Source organism: Prinia subflava, chromosome 6 (assembly GCF_021018805.1).
Source record: "Prinia subflava isolate CZ2003 ecotype Zambia chromosome 6, Cam_Psub_1.2, whole genome shotgun sequence".
NCBI classification, from domain to species: Eukaryota; Metazoa; Chordata; class Aves; order Passeriformes; family Cisticolidae; genus Prinia; species Prinia subflava.
The window spans coordinates 13,913,851-13,929,703 of NC_086252.1; the positions used below are offsets into that span (position 1 = coordinate 13,913,851).

Sequence of the window (15,853 nt, forward strand, 5' to 3'; positions counted from 1 at the left end):
CAGCTCCTCAGCAGAACTTATCCCTGGTGTTAGTGTTAAAGGAAGAAAAGCCAGAAGCAGAGATGGTGCAGATGGGCTGAGGCCAAAACGCTGACCTATGTGTCACACCTGCCCTTCTTACCCAGATCCATGCTTTTGGAGGCTTTCAGATTAATTGATTCAGACTGCTTGGCTGGTGTCAAAGATCTGAAGTTGATGTGCTGATCTGTTAAATGCACTGCTGAATTTACGATAGGGCTGTAGGGAGAAAAAAAAAAGTTATGTAAAATATTAAGGTACCAGTTCAAACCACAAGTGAACTAATTAGAGAATGCACAAATATACATGTGTTTCTTCCTCCAGGTGCTTACAGTATGCATTTTTTAAATCAGATATTGATCCTCAACTTCCTTTTCTGAAGCTTAACACTTTCAGTTACCTGGTTTCTCATCACAGATGGAAATATAAATATCAGTAATAACTTTCTTTTCGTTCTGCTAGCTCTAATTGCTGCATTCCAAATAACATGCTACAGAAATACTGGCAATGTACCTGGATCAATTCTGCTCCATCTGCTAATATAGAATTATTTTATAGCCTTGCATCACTTACACAGAGGCTGGAGGTCTTAGGAAGCATGCTATGACTAAGAAATTCCAGGGTATTGTGTTTAGTTGCTTTGATTTTTATTTTGTTTTGGTGTTTTTTTTCATTCTTTTATCTTAAGGCAACTTTCTAAACATTTCAAAATTGCACCTGAGCAAACTCCAAGTCACTCTCAGTTCAAAATGCAACACCTCAATGCAATCTGAAATCTCACGTCTCTCTTTTTGATTAGAAACAGAAATTATTATTCTTTTAAGTACTCTTAGCAAAAAAAGGACATAGAAAGACAAAAAGATTTATTTCCAAATTGTTCAAAAGGTTTAGTTTTATAGTGTCAAAATAATTTCCTAAGTATTTCCCTATGCATTTTGTTGAAATGCAATTTCAGTGAAATCAGTGTGACTTGATACAGCAATTCAATTTCAAGAGAACTTAAGTTCTAAATGGAAAAACAATACAACACTGGAAAAGTCAGGGTGAGACAAAGGGCCTGTAAATTCATCATAATTTTACTACATCTTTAGCATTTAAGAGAATGTTTTTCTCCTAGCTTGCTGGAAAAGTTAGGAACAGATTCTAACAAACAACTGCAGCTGAGAATGTAATGCTGAATTGCGTTGATCTGTGTGGGCTGGTTTATCATGTCATACATACCTGCCTGGGAGACCAGAAATAACAAAATTATTCTGGTGTAATTACTCTGTGTTAGTGAAAAGAAAATAGTTATAAAACTCTTGTAAGGAGCATTCAAGGTGTCCATAATAAAATATATCTTCCCTTTGATACTACAAGCAACCAATCATTTAATGGTAGTTTTTACTCCCACCCATCCACACAAGGACAGACACATGGATACATTTTCAGCTGATATTCATACTTTCTTAATATCATTGCAGGAGATGCATGACTATCAGAACTGAGCACCCAGCAATGTTCACTGTTGCATTTCAGCATCATCATCAGGATTGGTTGCATTCCTCATCATCAGGAGAGGTTGAAATTATGCCTTTGATTTGAATCCTGTACTACTTGAGACAGAATGAACCATCGTGAACTTCAACATGTTTACTTTTTCCTGCACCTCCAAACCTCTGTATTTACTAAGGAAATTGAAGCTTATAGCTGCTATCAAGCATGTCAGGCTTTGAAAAAGAACCTGAAAAATCTACCCAATACCTTTACAACTGGTAGTGTGTTCATTAATTTTTTTTCCTACACATTTCAATTCAGACTCACTGAAAATTCATTTTGTAATCTCAAGAATATCTTTGTGTGATACAAGGAGATTCAGCTTCTTATAAACTGTGTTTGGTTTGGACTTTTAAAGCTTTAAGAGATTTCACACTGCATTTACACATTGCATCCACAGTACAGTTTTAAATTAACCTTTTTTTTAAAATTGGGATTATGCTTTGGGGTTTTTTTTGTTTCACTGAACACAAGACAGGTATCATCTCTCATGGATAGTAAGCATACTGCAGCTTCTGTACAACTGAAATGAGCAACACACTAAAATAACATTCACAGCTTATGTTAAAAGACCTTCCAGGTTACTAAAGAAAGTGGTACAAATTAAAAAAACAAAAAGTGGTTTATAATCAATTGGAACTGTTATCACAACCACTACTGAGCAATTAATGCAGTAACTATTAAGAGCTGAAGTCCAACCTGTTATTATAATCCTCATTCAGCAGATCCTCACTAGGATGTGGTGGGAGAGGTGGAGGAGTTTCATTTTCACTGTTGCCATGATCAGAAACTGGAAACTCTGAAAGAAAATTGAGAGAGGGGTTAAATGACCTGCAGAAACAACTACATTACACCAGTTCACTGACTGATGACTGGAAGGCCTCAAGCAGTGCTGAAGTAAATCACAAATTATTCAAATCCCTAAACTAACTAAACTAGAATTAAAATCACACCAAGCAGAAAATACGCCCCTTGGGATTCTCCTGAAGAGCTGATTTTCAGATTTGCATATATATAATTAAAGGTAAATATAGGGAAACTTTGTACTTATAGCAAAGTTGAGTGCAAGGCACAAATTGTTTTACTCCATTTTTAACTTCTCCATAGCTGCATGCAAACTGATTATAGGTTCATGATTTCAGTCCCTTTGGGGGGAGCATTTATCACCCTTCATGTACAGAAAACCACATTCTCAGCAGAGTTCAGAAGAAGAAAAATTTCTGTTTTCCTATAGCAAGACAACAAAGAGGCATTTCTTAATTACAGTCTTCACTTTCCTACTATTACTGTAACTCTTTACCTTTACAAACAGCATCCAGCTAACACCAGAAAGTTACTTTCTACAAAGCCAAATATGAACAACTCAAACCAGTGTTTAGCAAATTCAGTGGTTTGCTAAGCAATAACACTTAAATAGCTGCAATACTTAGTAAGTAATTTTAATATTTGCTGTGCTCACTTATGTGTCAGTTCATTAGCGTCCTGTAAATTCACTTGTCAGCCCAAAGGGATCATCTTAGAAAAAGTCTCTGCATTTTTCAATGTTTAATATGTCTTCAACCTCCTCGAAACTTAATAGGAAACATGGACATTTCCCTGGGTTTCATTGGCAGGTAGGCAATCCCACAGTATGACATGCCACACTTAAATGTGACCTGTTCTGCTGCATGGAAAGTTGGCAGACGTTTTGTACAATCCTGTCTAAAAGCACTATCCTAACCTGAGAGAAAAAGGGTTGGCAAGGAGGGATCAAAGGAGAAAGCAATAGATCATATTTATTTGATAAAAGCACTCATATAACAAACAAAAAAAAATTGGGAAAAAATTTCCAACAAAAAACTCTCCCAGAAAACCAAACAAAAAACAACCCCCACAGACCTACACTATTAGCTCAAGAATCCTATAACATTCCTATTGGCTGGATAGCCTCCTAAAGATGAGAATAAGAAAAAATAGCTCAAACTCTGTATCTCTGGAAAAGTGTGAGCGTCATCCAAAGGAAGTGAGGATAAGCAGATGAGGAGGAAAGTTTTAAAAATTTAAAAACCTTAAAAATGATTGCCAGTCTGACGTAAAATACAGGTATGCTACCTTACATATACACACAAGCTTCTTGCACTGTGATCCCCATTTTTCCAGGTTTGAATATAAGACCAGGAAACAAATGAGAAGAAAAAGGCAAGTTCTCACAGGAAAAAGAACTTAGAACAAAAGAGGAATTCATACTGTTCAATGTGATACCAAATGTAACTACCAAAAGGAAGGAGACGATGAAATTCTACAAGACGACTGCAGGACATTAGTAAGAAATGCAGGTGAAATTCCCTGTCAGAGACTCCCAAGTGATGTACATGGAAGCAGGGGAAAACTCCTGAGACTTACACAAAGGCTCTTATGGCTCTAGAGCAGTACACGAGATGTGCACTGGATTGTTCCTTCAATATATGCTCAGTGAAGTCAAAGGGAGGCAGTCATTCACAGGTGCAGGAAAGTCCAAACACTCCGACTAGAACTCAGCAGTTAATGGTGTGCCTCATTTTTAAATAGTGCCTAAGGTTTCATTCTCTCTGTCTGAAAAGTGACACAATATAATTCAGGAGCACACTGAAAAGACAGCAAGGGGGGTTGGACACAGGTATGAACACTCCTACAAGGACCACGGATCAGGATTCTTTAGTTTAGAGAAAGAAGCAATAAAAGGACAGACAAGAGGAGTCCACAAAATTCTAGAAGCTGTGCATAAGGTAAAAAGGAAGCTCTCAGTGTCTCATGCACAGTAACAAGAAGGCAACCAGCTCACCTATCAAGTAGCACACCCAGGACAAACACAAAGTAGCGTCTTTCACAGAACTGCCATGAAGATATTTTGGAAACAAAATTTTAAGAGAAGATTAAGACATGTATCAAAAGTTAGAGATATTTCCATGGCACACTGGTCCAGACAGAACTTTGAATTAGAAGTCCTTAAACAACTCATTATCAAAAGCAGGAAAGAGATGCCTGATGGAAAAAATTTAACCTGCCTCTCCCTAGAAAAGAAAAAAAAACATACAAAAAAAGGAAAAAAAAACCCTAAAAATCACCCCAAAACCACAAAAAACCCAACAAAGTAAAAAAAAGAGCTACACCACAGTTACACTGTGGTTAGCCTTTCTGAGCCAACTCCTATAGCCATGAAAAGTGATTGAGCATATCATGTAGTTATACCAACTTAGATTCATAGTAATTGGTACATCACCAAGGCTGTTTGATCATGGCTTACCACTGGTATTTTTCTTACAGTAACAAAAGGGTACACACAGAAAAACGTCAGACTTCCTCAGTGAATCAGAAATGATCACAAGGAATTACAGCTCCCAGTAAAATGGGAGCAGGAGCCAGAGTATGAGGGAATTTAACCTAAGGGGCAGTCACTGGCTCCATGTTCAAGACCTCAGGAAATGACCTTAACGGATCCAGATAAATCTAAGCACTGAACAAAATGTATTGAATTTTCAGATATTAAACAGACTAATAGAGTAAAAAAGTGTAACTCAGGCAGAGTAGAACTTGAGTCTGTCTGTAAGACATGCACAGTACTTACAAGGAAAATCTAAATAATAAAAAATTTCACTTAATTTTCTATCTTGATGCTACCACATGTATGAAAACAGAGGTGGTCGTACAACCATGAGGATTCGGCAGTCTCTGGTATTAGAGAAAGTTTGATTATTTTACTACTTAACAGAGAGATGACAGCATTTTCCCTTGTAACTATTTATAATATAGGGTTATAAGAAATATATCAGAACCTCTAATGAAACACATTCCGGTAATCTTTCAACACCAGAAACGTAAAGCTGCTGGCATCAAAGTATCAATTCTAAAAGAGATTGTTCTAAAAAACACTGTGCAACAACTTGGCAGCAAAAGAAGTGAGGACCTGAAGGCAGCAAGTGTTATTCATGCAAAAATAGAACAAACACTGGCATTTCAACATTGGATCACTATCCCCTCCCCCTTTATTTAAATATCCACAGGCAAGACAAAATTTAATGTTTTGGCTATAAGCACTTTTCCCCAGACATTATTTTTTCTTGCTCATGTATAATAAAAAAGACTCTTAAAACAGACAGCAATATTAGCAGGCCAAGCTTCAGTGTATTTTTGCTGAGCTTTTATAAGAATTTTATTAGTAGGAGCAGTGAATGGTACTGGAAATAACTTATTAGAAAACATTAATTAAGAAAGTGACAATTTATGAAACATAATACAGCTCCCACATTAAATTCTTACATCAAATCCCATATCATGTTAAAAATCTCTTCTGTGTTTTATTATTATTTGCAAAAATGTACCAACTGCACTTGTATGTTCAAGATGTGGAGAGCACACTGTGAGCTTGTATAGGAATCTGTTCCTGCCTGACACAAGAAGCTCACTAGGTCTGGGACTCCTGTCCTCACACAGACACACAGCCTGAAGTTCATAGCTGAGACGAAAGAGGGTGGTGCACATGCAAAGTATTTCACCCTTAGAGATGTCTTGAAACACTGAGGACAAAACTCTTTAAGAATCAATGCAAAAAAAAAAAATTAAACCAGTGATGGGAGGAAACAGGTGACAGGCTCATATGGAAAGCAGAATGAGTATTAGCTCAATAATAATTAATACTATGATTTCAAAATAAGAAAAATATTTCTGCAATGTGTGACACCAGCATAAGCCCGAACTGTCTTTCACCAAAACAATTTCTTATCAGAGCCGTCCCACAGCCCTGCTGCTGCAAAGGCCTGTGCAGTTTTCCATTAACATCACTGAAATTTTACTCATCAAATGCCAGATCTTCAACACAAATCACAATATAACGATATCTTGAGTAAGTGATAGCAACACTTTTGTCATCTCCTGTGCACTGACTCCAATTCCCATCGCTTCCCAGGCCACGGCTGTGAAGACCCAGCCACGCCAAACCCTCCCTGTGCCAGCAGCACTCCAAAGCTTCCTTTTCACACACAACACATCCTGTTCTGAGGCCATCACTTTTTTTGCTATAATGTCTTCTTACCACAATTCTTTAATTAAAAAGATGCCTATTTAAAATAATTTTATGACTGAGCTGAAAACTAGCCACACTGATTTTTGGATCACAGTTGAATTGTTATCTGACTCGTTATCAACTCATCCACATACTTTTTTGTATGTCACAGGTTAGCAGTTGCCATTCATCTGCATCAGTGGCTTCAGCATTTCTTTTTATGGTTTTTAAGGAAGCATTTAAAGGTATTTGCTGCTTTCTGATATTTCTTTGGTAATGCCTAAGTCTACAGGGCCTAGCTCCAAGAATTGGACCCTTTTCTTACAGAATGAGCGTAAATTCCATACAGGAGAAACATAAGGTAGATCTAAGAAAAAGGATCTGATCTTTGAATATTTACAATGCTTCAGACTATACCTAATTCTTTGCCTGGAGTCACACTGACAAAATATTGAAGTCAACATAAATAAGTTATCCCCAAATACTATGGGAGTTTCTCTTGAATTTTACAGATAAGGGCTCTTTGGTTTTGATTAAAAGCACCATACACAGTCATCACAGCAGCCTATGAAATTACTTTTTGCAGGCTACCCTGATTCCACAGTTGTCTAGGAAAGTGGGAAAAATCATGCATAATTCAACTACATCAAAGAAAATCTTTTTTTCCTACTGAAAGGTATTAAACTGTGTGCTTGGCTTGAAGACTGAGAGCACACTTAAAAGGATAGGGGTCAAGACCATCTCAAATACTTAAACTTTTCAAATAACTAGTACCTTGCTGAGTCAGGAGCACATTGGACAGATAGTACAGTTTGCCATCAGAAATGAAATAAAAGACAGGAAAAGAAGTGTCCTTAAATGCTCTCACTAGTATGCTTCCATATGCTCGCACATGTAAGTTTTCTTTGCACAATTTTCACAATTACCTAATTCTTTTTAATGAGTTCATTAATGTAATTCCAGTTTGTAAATTAGGGGAATGTTTCTAACCTTTGAACATATTTTACCTTAAAGTCTAAAATAAGCAAGTGCACTTTTCCAACATCATGTTTTAGTATAAATTAATTAAGCTTCTAATAACCTAGGACATAATCTAAAAATTAAACGTAAAAATCATTGCACTCATTAAAGATATATAGAAAATAAACATTTTGACAACATATATTTTGCACTCATCATTTGTTTTTTATCCAGCCTTACGTGTTGGGGCAGCGAGCTAGAAACTGTTACTTAAACTGGAATTTGTGCCAGGAATCTCATTCACAACTTCTGAGTCAGCTCTCCCACCCTCGCTGGATCTTCAAGCCTCAAAGTAACATGGTACGCACTTACTCTAATTAACTGCTTTTGGTGGCTGTGGATTTCAGGAAACAAAACCACAAAGCACTCTCTTTCTCAGCACAGAGAAGGAAATTTAGAGAGTACCTTTTATTCCTTCCGGAGGACTGCATGTCACAAATTGCTGGAGAATGGTGTCATTGCGGCGGGAAGCAGCTGCAAAGTTGTGACTCCTGTCAAAGGCTGATTTTTGAAAGACTCCCTGGTCTGAGCGTTCCTAAGGGAAAAACAGAACCACACATTGCAACACAAAATTTACATATTCAGCAACACAGAAGAGCATCCATCACTGCAGACAGTGCACGGACACAGTGTGATATAATGTGTTCACTGCATACTGCCTCCTCTCAAAGGAGAAACTTGAGAGAGCTCTTCCAAACTGCAGTCTGGTTTTGCTGGCCATGAAATAAGAACAACATCCAAGCAGTAACAACCATTAAGAACGATGCACGAAAACGAAGACTTTTTTTTTTTATGACCCACAACTGGCTTCATTTAAATTCTCCATCTGGGAGGGCAGCTTGTGACATTGTCAACACAAGAACATGGGCAATGCCAATGGTATTTTTCTGCCAGCCAGCTGGTTCCCTTCTCCCCGAGACTGAGTGCATATGTTCTGATGATCACACACTAGAACAGTTTTGCAAGTACGGAGTTACACCAAACTCCCAAACGCAGGTCTTCTGGCTAGCAGCTAAACAAACTCCTGTCACACCTCTAGTCAGCTTTTCTTTTGAGACATTTCCTACCCCCCCGCCCCATGCATGCCATAGCGCCTAATTTATTCTCCTGAGCAGTTGCTCAAAGGAAAAAAGTTGGGAAAAAAAAATCACAGTTTCTAAAACTGGGACAGACCCAGAAAGACATTTCTGTAGTCATTATCCAGGGAAAACCAGAAACCTACACAGGGAAAATATTATGGCTAGTTTTCAAAGCAACCTTTGTATTTTCTGTGATTTTGTATCTGTTTTTCTGAAGCAGGATCCAACTGGCTTCTATTTTTAAACTGCATGTTCATTATGTCAACAAATGTTATACTAAATATACATTTTTTAAAATTCCATAGTCATATCTACAGAAGAAATGCATGTATCTAACCCATATAATTTATTTTTTAAATGATGCAAGAGATTTGATGTATTGGCAAGTGACTGCCTGCAAACTAAGACATAAGGAAGGACAGCATGTTACACCTCCTTGCAACCTGTTTTTCAAGCTCAATAATAAAAACAAAACAATGTAACTTAATAAAAATAAAATCACAGTAAAATAGCGGTAAAATAAATACAATGAAAAGAAGCATAATAAAGTGGAAAATTTGCACCTCGGAACACAAATCAATGCTGGGATGCTCATGGTGACAATTTGGCTATGAATCTAAGCCTAGTGGACACACAGCACGTGTAATATTCTCTTTTCCTCAGTGCAGAATCAGCCATTTGAAAAAGTTTTTTTCAACACACACACACACCACATGGGCACTGACACTTGTGTTTCCTCTTCAAACGAGTCTTTAGTTTACATCAGCTTCCTTAGGTTCTAAAGTCCACATTTACTGCTTTTTCAAACTATCCATGGGAGACACAGTGGGATAAGGAGCCTTGAATTAACAGCAAGAACAAATCTGCTTTTCCAGCTCTTTGATAAATGACACAATCAATATCCCAACAACTGATCAGTAACCAACCTAATTCGAGTATTCAGCTTATAAAACATAGCTGTCATGGAAGACCTCCATTAGTGTCCTGCCCAATAAAAACAATAATGCATTTCTAAACATCTCCTCCTCCTGCCAAGCTGAGATGCAGTGCTCGGGCGGCTGTTTTGGGGAAAGGAAAGAATGGGCACCAGCCCATTTCTGCTACGGTCTCCAGACTCAAATGAAATTACAATTGAACGCAAAGACTACCCCATAAAAATTAATTCCTGTCTAAAATGAATTTGATTCAATCAAGACCTCATTATGCATTCTTCATAGGGCATGAGTCAAGACTATTTACCTCCTTCATACATCTGGATAATATTCAAAACTACACACTTAACTATAAAAAGCAGCCTCATACTTTTACTAGGTTAATCTGATGTTTGATTGGAAGCTTTTTAAAAAGAAGTAGCCTTAGTTGTAAAGAAAACTTGCAGGATTGAACTTTCTTTGAAGGTGAGCTATCTTTGTTATATCCCAAAAATGCACAATAAATATATACTTCATAATTCTTCCTTACAAGAGGATGCTGCCACGTATAAAAGAAAAGCAAAAATGTGTTTTCCTCTAACATATTCCAGAACTGCTAATGGATACTTTTCATATTTTTCTGGCACAACTGACAATCATGAGGCTTTTCCAAAGTGCCCTCCCAACAAAGTAAGAGCAACATATTTTGAAAATTATATATTTCTAAATCCATTTCTCAATCAATAAATGATGGTAGTAAATGACATAGAAAATTATCAGAAAAATATTTGAGTCAATTAAATTACAAGACACCTGCATCCTCTTCCTCTCTGGGGAATTTTATGCAAATACACCCACAAACATGATTGTTTGTAACATTTTAAAATGTTCCAGTAATGCTCATTACGTAAGAAGCTTGAAATATCTTGGAATTATATAATGAGATTTATTAAAACATTTAAACACCCCAAATCCACTTGCATGTATACTTTCATTTTAAAGAACTCTACAGGTATTTAAAGATGCTTAAAATATTTGCTCAAGGGTTAGAATTAAAACTGGGGTGAGTAGAAAAGGCAGACAGTTTACATGTATATTATCTATGCAAAGATGAGAAAAGAGTGTGTATATGTGTGTGCATGCATAAATGAAAGAGGGAGCAAGGGAGATCATAAAACCAATCTTTTGTTTTAAATAAAATAAAAATAAAATAAAAATAAAATAAAAATAAAAATAAAAATAAAATAAAAATAAAATAAAAATAAAATAAAAATAAAATAAAAATAAAATAAAAATAAAATAAAAATAAAATAAAAAGTGACTGGCAAACATCCATTTATATGATGTCTAGAAAACATTATAGTTAAAAATGTCTTTCTTTTCTTATTTTGTTACCTCAAATAGATTTTATATTAATCAACTCAGAAACCCATCTTGGAGGAATCTACATCTGACCAGGAAAAGTAAAATACTTAATTCCTTGAAGAATTAAAAAAAAAAAAAAAAAAAAAAGCAAGACAGGTCCAGAAAAACACACTAAAAAAAAAGTTAAGTACTAATGAAAAAGCAAGAGTAAAGTAAAATCCTAGTCACTCTAAGAGACTCAGTTGTCTGATTCTAACAACAAATGAAATCAGAATAATTTAAATTGCCTGTATCCCAGCAATTGCCTTGAGGAAGTGGCAGATAGAAAAAACTACATCAATATATTAATCCTAAATGAACTTCTTTTGGAGTGATGTTTCTTTTGTTCTGATACTTGTTGGAACAAAATAAGAAGCAGCTTTTAGCCTAGCCTCAACAAGAACAGCAAGACCAGGAGATATCAACCAGAAACACTTTGTGAGCCCCCTCTCCAGGAGAGAATTAATTTTGCCAGGAGAAGATCTCTGTGACCAAGACTTGAGCCGCCATCTCCTATGTGCAAATCCACTGGGGCTGGACAGACATTGCTCTGATAAATGCATTTACAGCCCCACCTCTGCGTGCACCTCCAGCCTGCGGAGCACCACCAGCTGGATCCTGCCACGGATGTTTCCCTCCATGGACATGGAGCGCCGGAGGGTCTCCATGGCCTCGTGGTTGGACTTGCCCAGGAGCGACTCCCCGTTCACGGCGACCAGCTGATCGTTGACTCGCAGGCGGCCGTCCTGCAGGCAAACACAAGGACAATTAAACAGCCCCCAAGAACTAGTCAGCAGAGGTGCTACATATGGGAAAGCACGATGCAGACAATCAGACATTGCTCCTACAACTCAGTAGATAAAAGACTGGATAGTGGCAGAAATAACTTTGTGTCCAGTAACTGGCCATTTTCTCCTCCTATTTACTACATTCTTGGAAAGAGTTCGTAGAGCAAATACAAACAGATATTCATGCACAGACTGCTGTTTTTCTTGCATTTGCAGTTTATTTGTATCAGTTAAAAAAAGTAAGTAATTAAAAAACCTGCAAACCATACACGCAAAACAGAAATAATACAAACCACAAAAATCCCCACTCACCCAGCCCGTTCCCAAAAAAAAGGAAAAGAAGCTTTTTTTAGTTTAAAGGGCCACACTGTAACTTTTAGTATCCACACTGCAACCACAAAGGAGTACTGCAACCTGTTTTTCATGCATTATTACCTGCTGTTAAGATCTGGTAAGAAATAGTTCCAAATATTTTGTCTTACAATCCTATTGGTGTGTATGTTGTCACAATTCTCATGCCATCACATGGGGCCAGTGTCCTCAGCACAGAATGGTCACTAAAACTTAAGCATCCTTACTAATTAATGCTGTCCCTATTTTACAACATCCAAAACTGCTGCCAATAACAAAATTAGGGTTGAGCCATATGAAGTAACCTATGCTTTGAAAAAGTAATTCAGCTTCATTGGCCAAGGTTAACTGACATTTGCAGGTGTAATAAAATTGTGGACACTGCTATTTTGTGATTTAGGAGTCCTATTGCTGTTGTCATAATGATCTGTGATTTATTTCTTTTCATAAAAGAACATGCCATGGACTTTTCTCTCTAACACGAAAACAAGGGCTATTTAATTGAGACACAGGAATTTCTTTCAAAGCTTGTGAAGTTCACAATTATCAGGCTGGCCTCAGACCTCAAACAAGGAGGAGAAGGAGTAAGAAACCAAAGACATCTGATACAAGGCAATGAAGAAACAATAATAGGGAAGATCTTGCACAGAAATACAGTGCTTGGTTAGGACGAGTCTGATTCCCTCACAGACTCAGCACAAACTCTTCATAAGGCACTCATCCAAACCGTTTACATATTTCATGCATCTGAGCAATATAAAATACATACACTATCTGATTTTTTTCTGTAACTAAGGTGTTCAATTCACTATTCTGCTATCGCTGCCAAGTCTAAGTCATTTTTGAGTGAGTTACAGTAGCTGTGACACACCCAGCTTTATTAAGTGTTATTTTTGTTGGAACTGCATATCATCATTACTAAAGCGGGGTACAGATAACTACAAAGCTGAAGAAAAAACAGTATAAAACAAAATCGAAAATGAACTGGGATGGACAAGAAGATGGAAAGAAATAATTAGGAGATTAGTCACTTAGAGAAGGAAAATGAAGAGAAATAAAACTTTTCTTGGGAGGGTGTGGGAATGGAGGATGAAAAACAGAGAGACCCCTTGAAAGAGATACCAAAACCTCTCCCATCTCTCTGCTGAATATTTTATGCCAACTTAGATGTACATACAGTCAAAGTCAGTAAGTTAACCCCACCCTTTCTCTACATACAAATGATGCCATCACAAGAGCTGAAGTTTAGAGAGACAAGAGTTAACACTGCTGAACAGAAAATTTTATTATTTGCACATGTTGTAATTCCTGTGTGTTCAATCAAAATTTGCTGAAATGAATGGAGCTATTCAGAGCAACAACAGTTTAAGGAAAAAATATTTTATGTTTTGTAAGTTTCTGTAGGACTTTGAAAATTTTACAGGCCCTCATGTCCTCCCTCTATGGTCCTGCATTTTCTTGGATCACTGTTTCTCCTTTCTGGAAAAAACCCACCATGTATAAATATCAGTTAAAGTTTCTTTCTAAAGTATCTACAAATACAATGCCAAATGCATCTTGTCACGACTACATCTGTTAAGTATGCAACTGTCCTGAACACAGCATGCACTTTTAAATGAATCACTGAGCCTCACAAGGCTCTGTATTGGCCCAACTTTTAATTTTCCTTATAGTACTTTTGTGTGAAACTTTTTATTTATTTATATTGTAACTATATTACTTCTTAAAGGGCTTCTTTTGATGCATCCTCCCTTTTCCCCACTCTGTTATGTGCAGCATTTAAATGAAAAATTCAACTTGAATTCAACACTTCAATTGTGATCAAAGAAAAAAGACATGCATCATTCATAACTGTTGATCAACCACACTTGCTAAGTCACCTGTACAAGACAGGCTGCAACACAGCTGAATGCTGTTCTCACACAACAGGCACAAGTTAGTTCACAGAAAAACCTTTTGCCTTTTTAGAGACCAGGAAAAAAAAATCCCGACATCTAAACAGTTTCCAAACACAGATTTTCACATCCCTTGTGTTATGGCCTGGTTTGGAAGCCTGAACTGCAAGAAAATCTGCTTGGCTCAAAACAAGCTCAATGTTGTTTTAACACGTTTCTTCTTTCATCTCTGAGAGGTAGGTTTCTTTGTGGCTTTTGAGTAGGAAAACAACATTTGGCATTTCAGCAGAACAGTTTTCAAATGCCATCTCTGGAACTGCGAGTGAGCTATTCTAATAGAGGCTGATGTTATTCTTGCCTCACTTATTCAAAAAATGCTGTTTTTATGGTGACTCACAGCAAGGGGCAGAATCTACCACCACATGGCTGCCATATCCTTCACAGTCATTCACAAGACTCCACCTTTTACAGTGGAGCAGGAAGATTTAATGCCATGATCTTCAAGGACTTACGTTTTTAATTAAGGCACAAGAAGCGACTTCCCTTATCCCACCAATGACATTCCTGTCAGAAATGCCCTAATGGCAGTTATTGGAATTATCCAATTTCCCCATCCATTGCACAAAACAAGCAGTGTTTATTGCAACAGCACGCAGAAGGACCAAGGATGTTTGGGCTACATCATGTTTGGTTTGAACAAATGCACACAGAAAAGATTACATTATTTCTTGTAATGGCTCTGTCTCATTTCAGCTGCAGTGGAGTGCAAGTACCTGATCCTCAGCAATGCACTGGAAGTGAAAAGCCAAAATGTCTTGAGGTGAACAAGGCTGAAATCCCCAAAGTTAGGGGGAATGATGATGCATTTAAACTCGGTCAAATGTTAGTGTTCTTCACATGAAAGGCTCTGCATAAGTACAAATATCAAGTATTCCAGTAAATTCTTTATCTTAGGGATGTTAAAAAACAGAAACTTCAACATTACAAAAGAGGGTTAAAAAGAGACATAATGGTTCAGTCAGCAACAGCAACTGGTTCTATTCCTGCGGGATACAGTGTTAGAATACACTGGAACTTTTAAGGCATTTTTATTTTTTTTGATTTTGTAGCGAGAGCATTAAAGAGGACTGGTCTTAACATAGCATGTATGATGCTACATGCATTGACATTTTCTAAAACCTTTAGCTAGGACAAAAGAAAAATCATAAAAGATAGAATGAAATACTGAGGTTCTCCATTGTGGTTTTCAAAATATCCCTTATTGCACTTTGTAATGCCATTGGATCTAGATTAACGTGTTAATATATCAAAATACTTAAAAATATTATGGCTCTCTTAAGAGCTCGGTTCAAGCCAATAATAAGTAACAGTAACCAAAAAAGATAGTCTGCATCTCATAGTGTACTCTTCATTCTAAAAAACACATGGGTAAAAGCAATTTAATGTCTCAAAACCTTTATACATCTTTAGAAGGATTGAGCATTTACTTTATCAGTGAAACAAATGTGTTGAAATTCTATGTATTACATTTCTTCTTCTGAGGACAAGCAGTGACTGTACAGACAAGGGGATAAAGTTCCCACTAACATTAGCATGATACACCAATACCAAAAAAATTTAAATTCTAAATGCAGAAGTGAGAAATAGTGAAAGAATTCTCATGTCAGTGAACATTAGGATTTCCTCCTGTGACAGTTTCCCAAGAAAACACTGCACACTGAAAAGCAAATGCACATGTCTTAATCCATAATAATCCATTTCAGAGAATACCAATGAATAGCATGGGAAAATGCTCTGGACAACTACCAGCTGGAAAGAAAGGCTTTTTATTTCA

General features: G+C 36.9%; 1 protein-coding gene across 2 annotated transcripts in view; it reads right to left on the reverse strand.

Moving 5' to 3' along the window:
* Positions 1-15,853, reverse strand: part of PARD3B (par-3 family cell polarity regulator beta) — a 392,276-nt gene that overhangs the window by 176,492 nt on the left and 199,931 nt on the right. For both annotated transcript variants that reach the window (XM_063400372.1, XM_063400371.1), the window contains exons 12-15: positions 11,561-11,731; positions 7,997-8,126; positions 2,254-2,353; positions 122-237 (exon numbers count right to left, since the gene is read on the reverse strand). In XM_063400372.1, the coding sequence (XP_063256442.1) occupies positions 122-237; positions 2,254-2,353; positions 7,997-8,126; positions 11,561-11,731 (517 nt within the window). The remainder of the gene's footprint in view (positions 1-121; positions 238-2,253; positions 2,354-7,996; positions 8,127-11,560; positions 11,732-15,853) is intronic.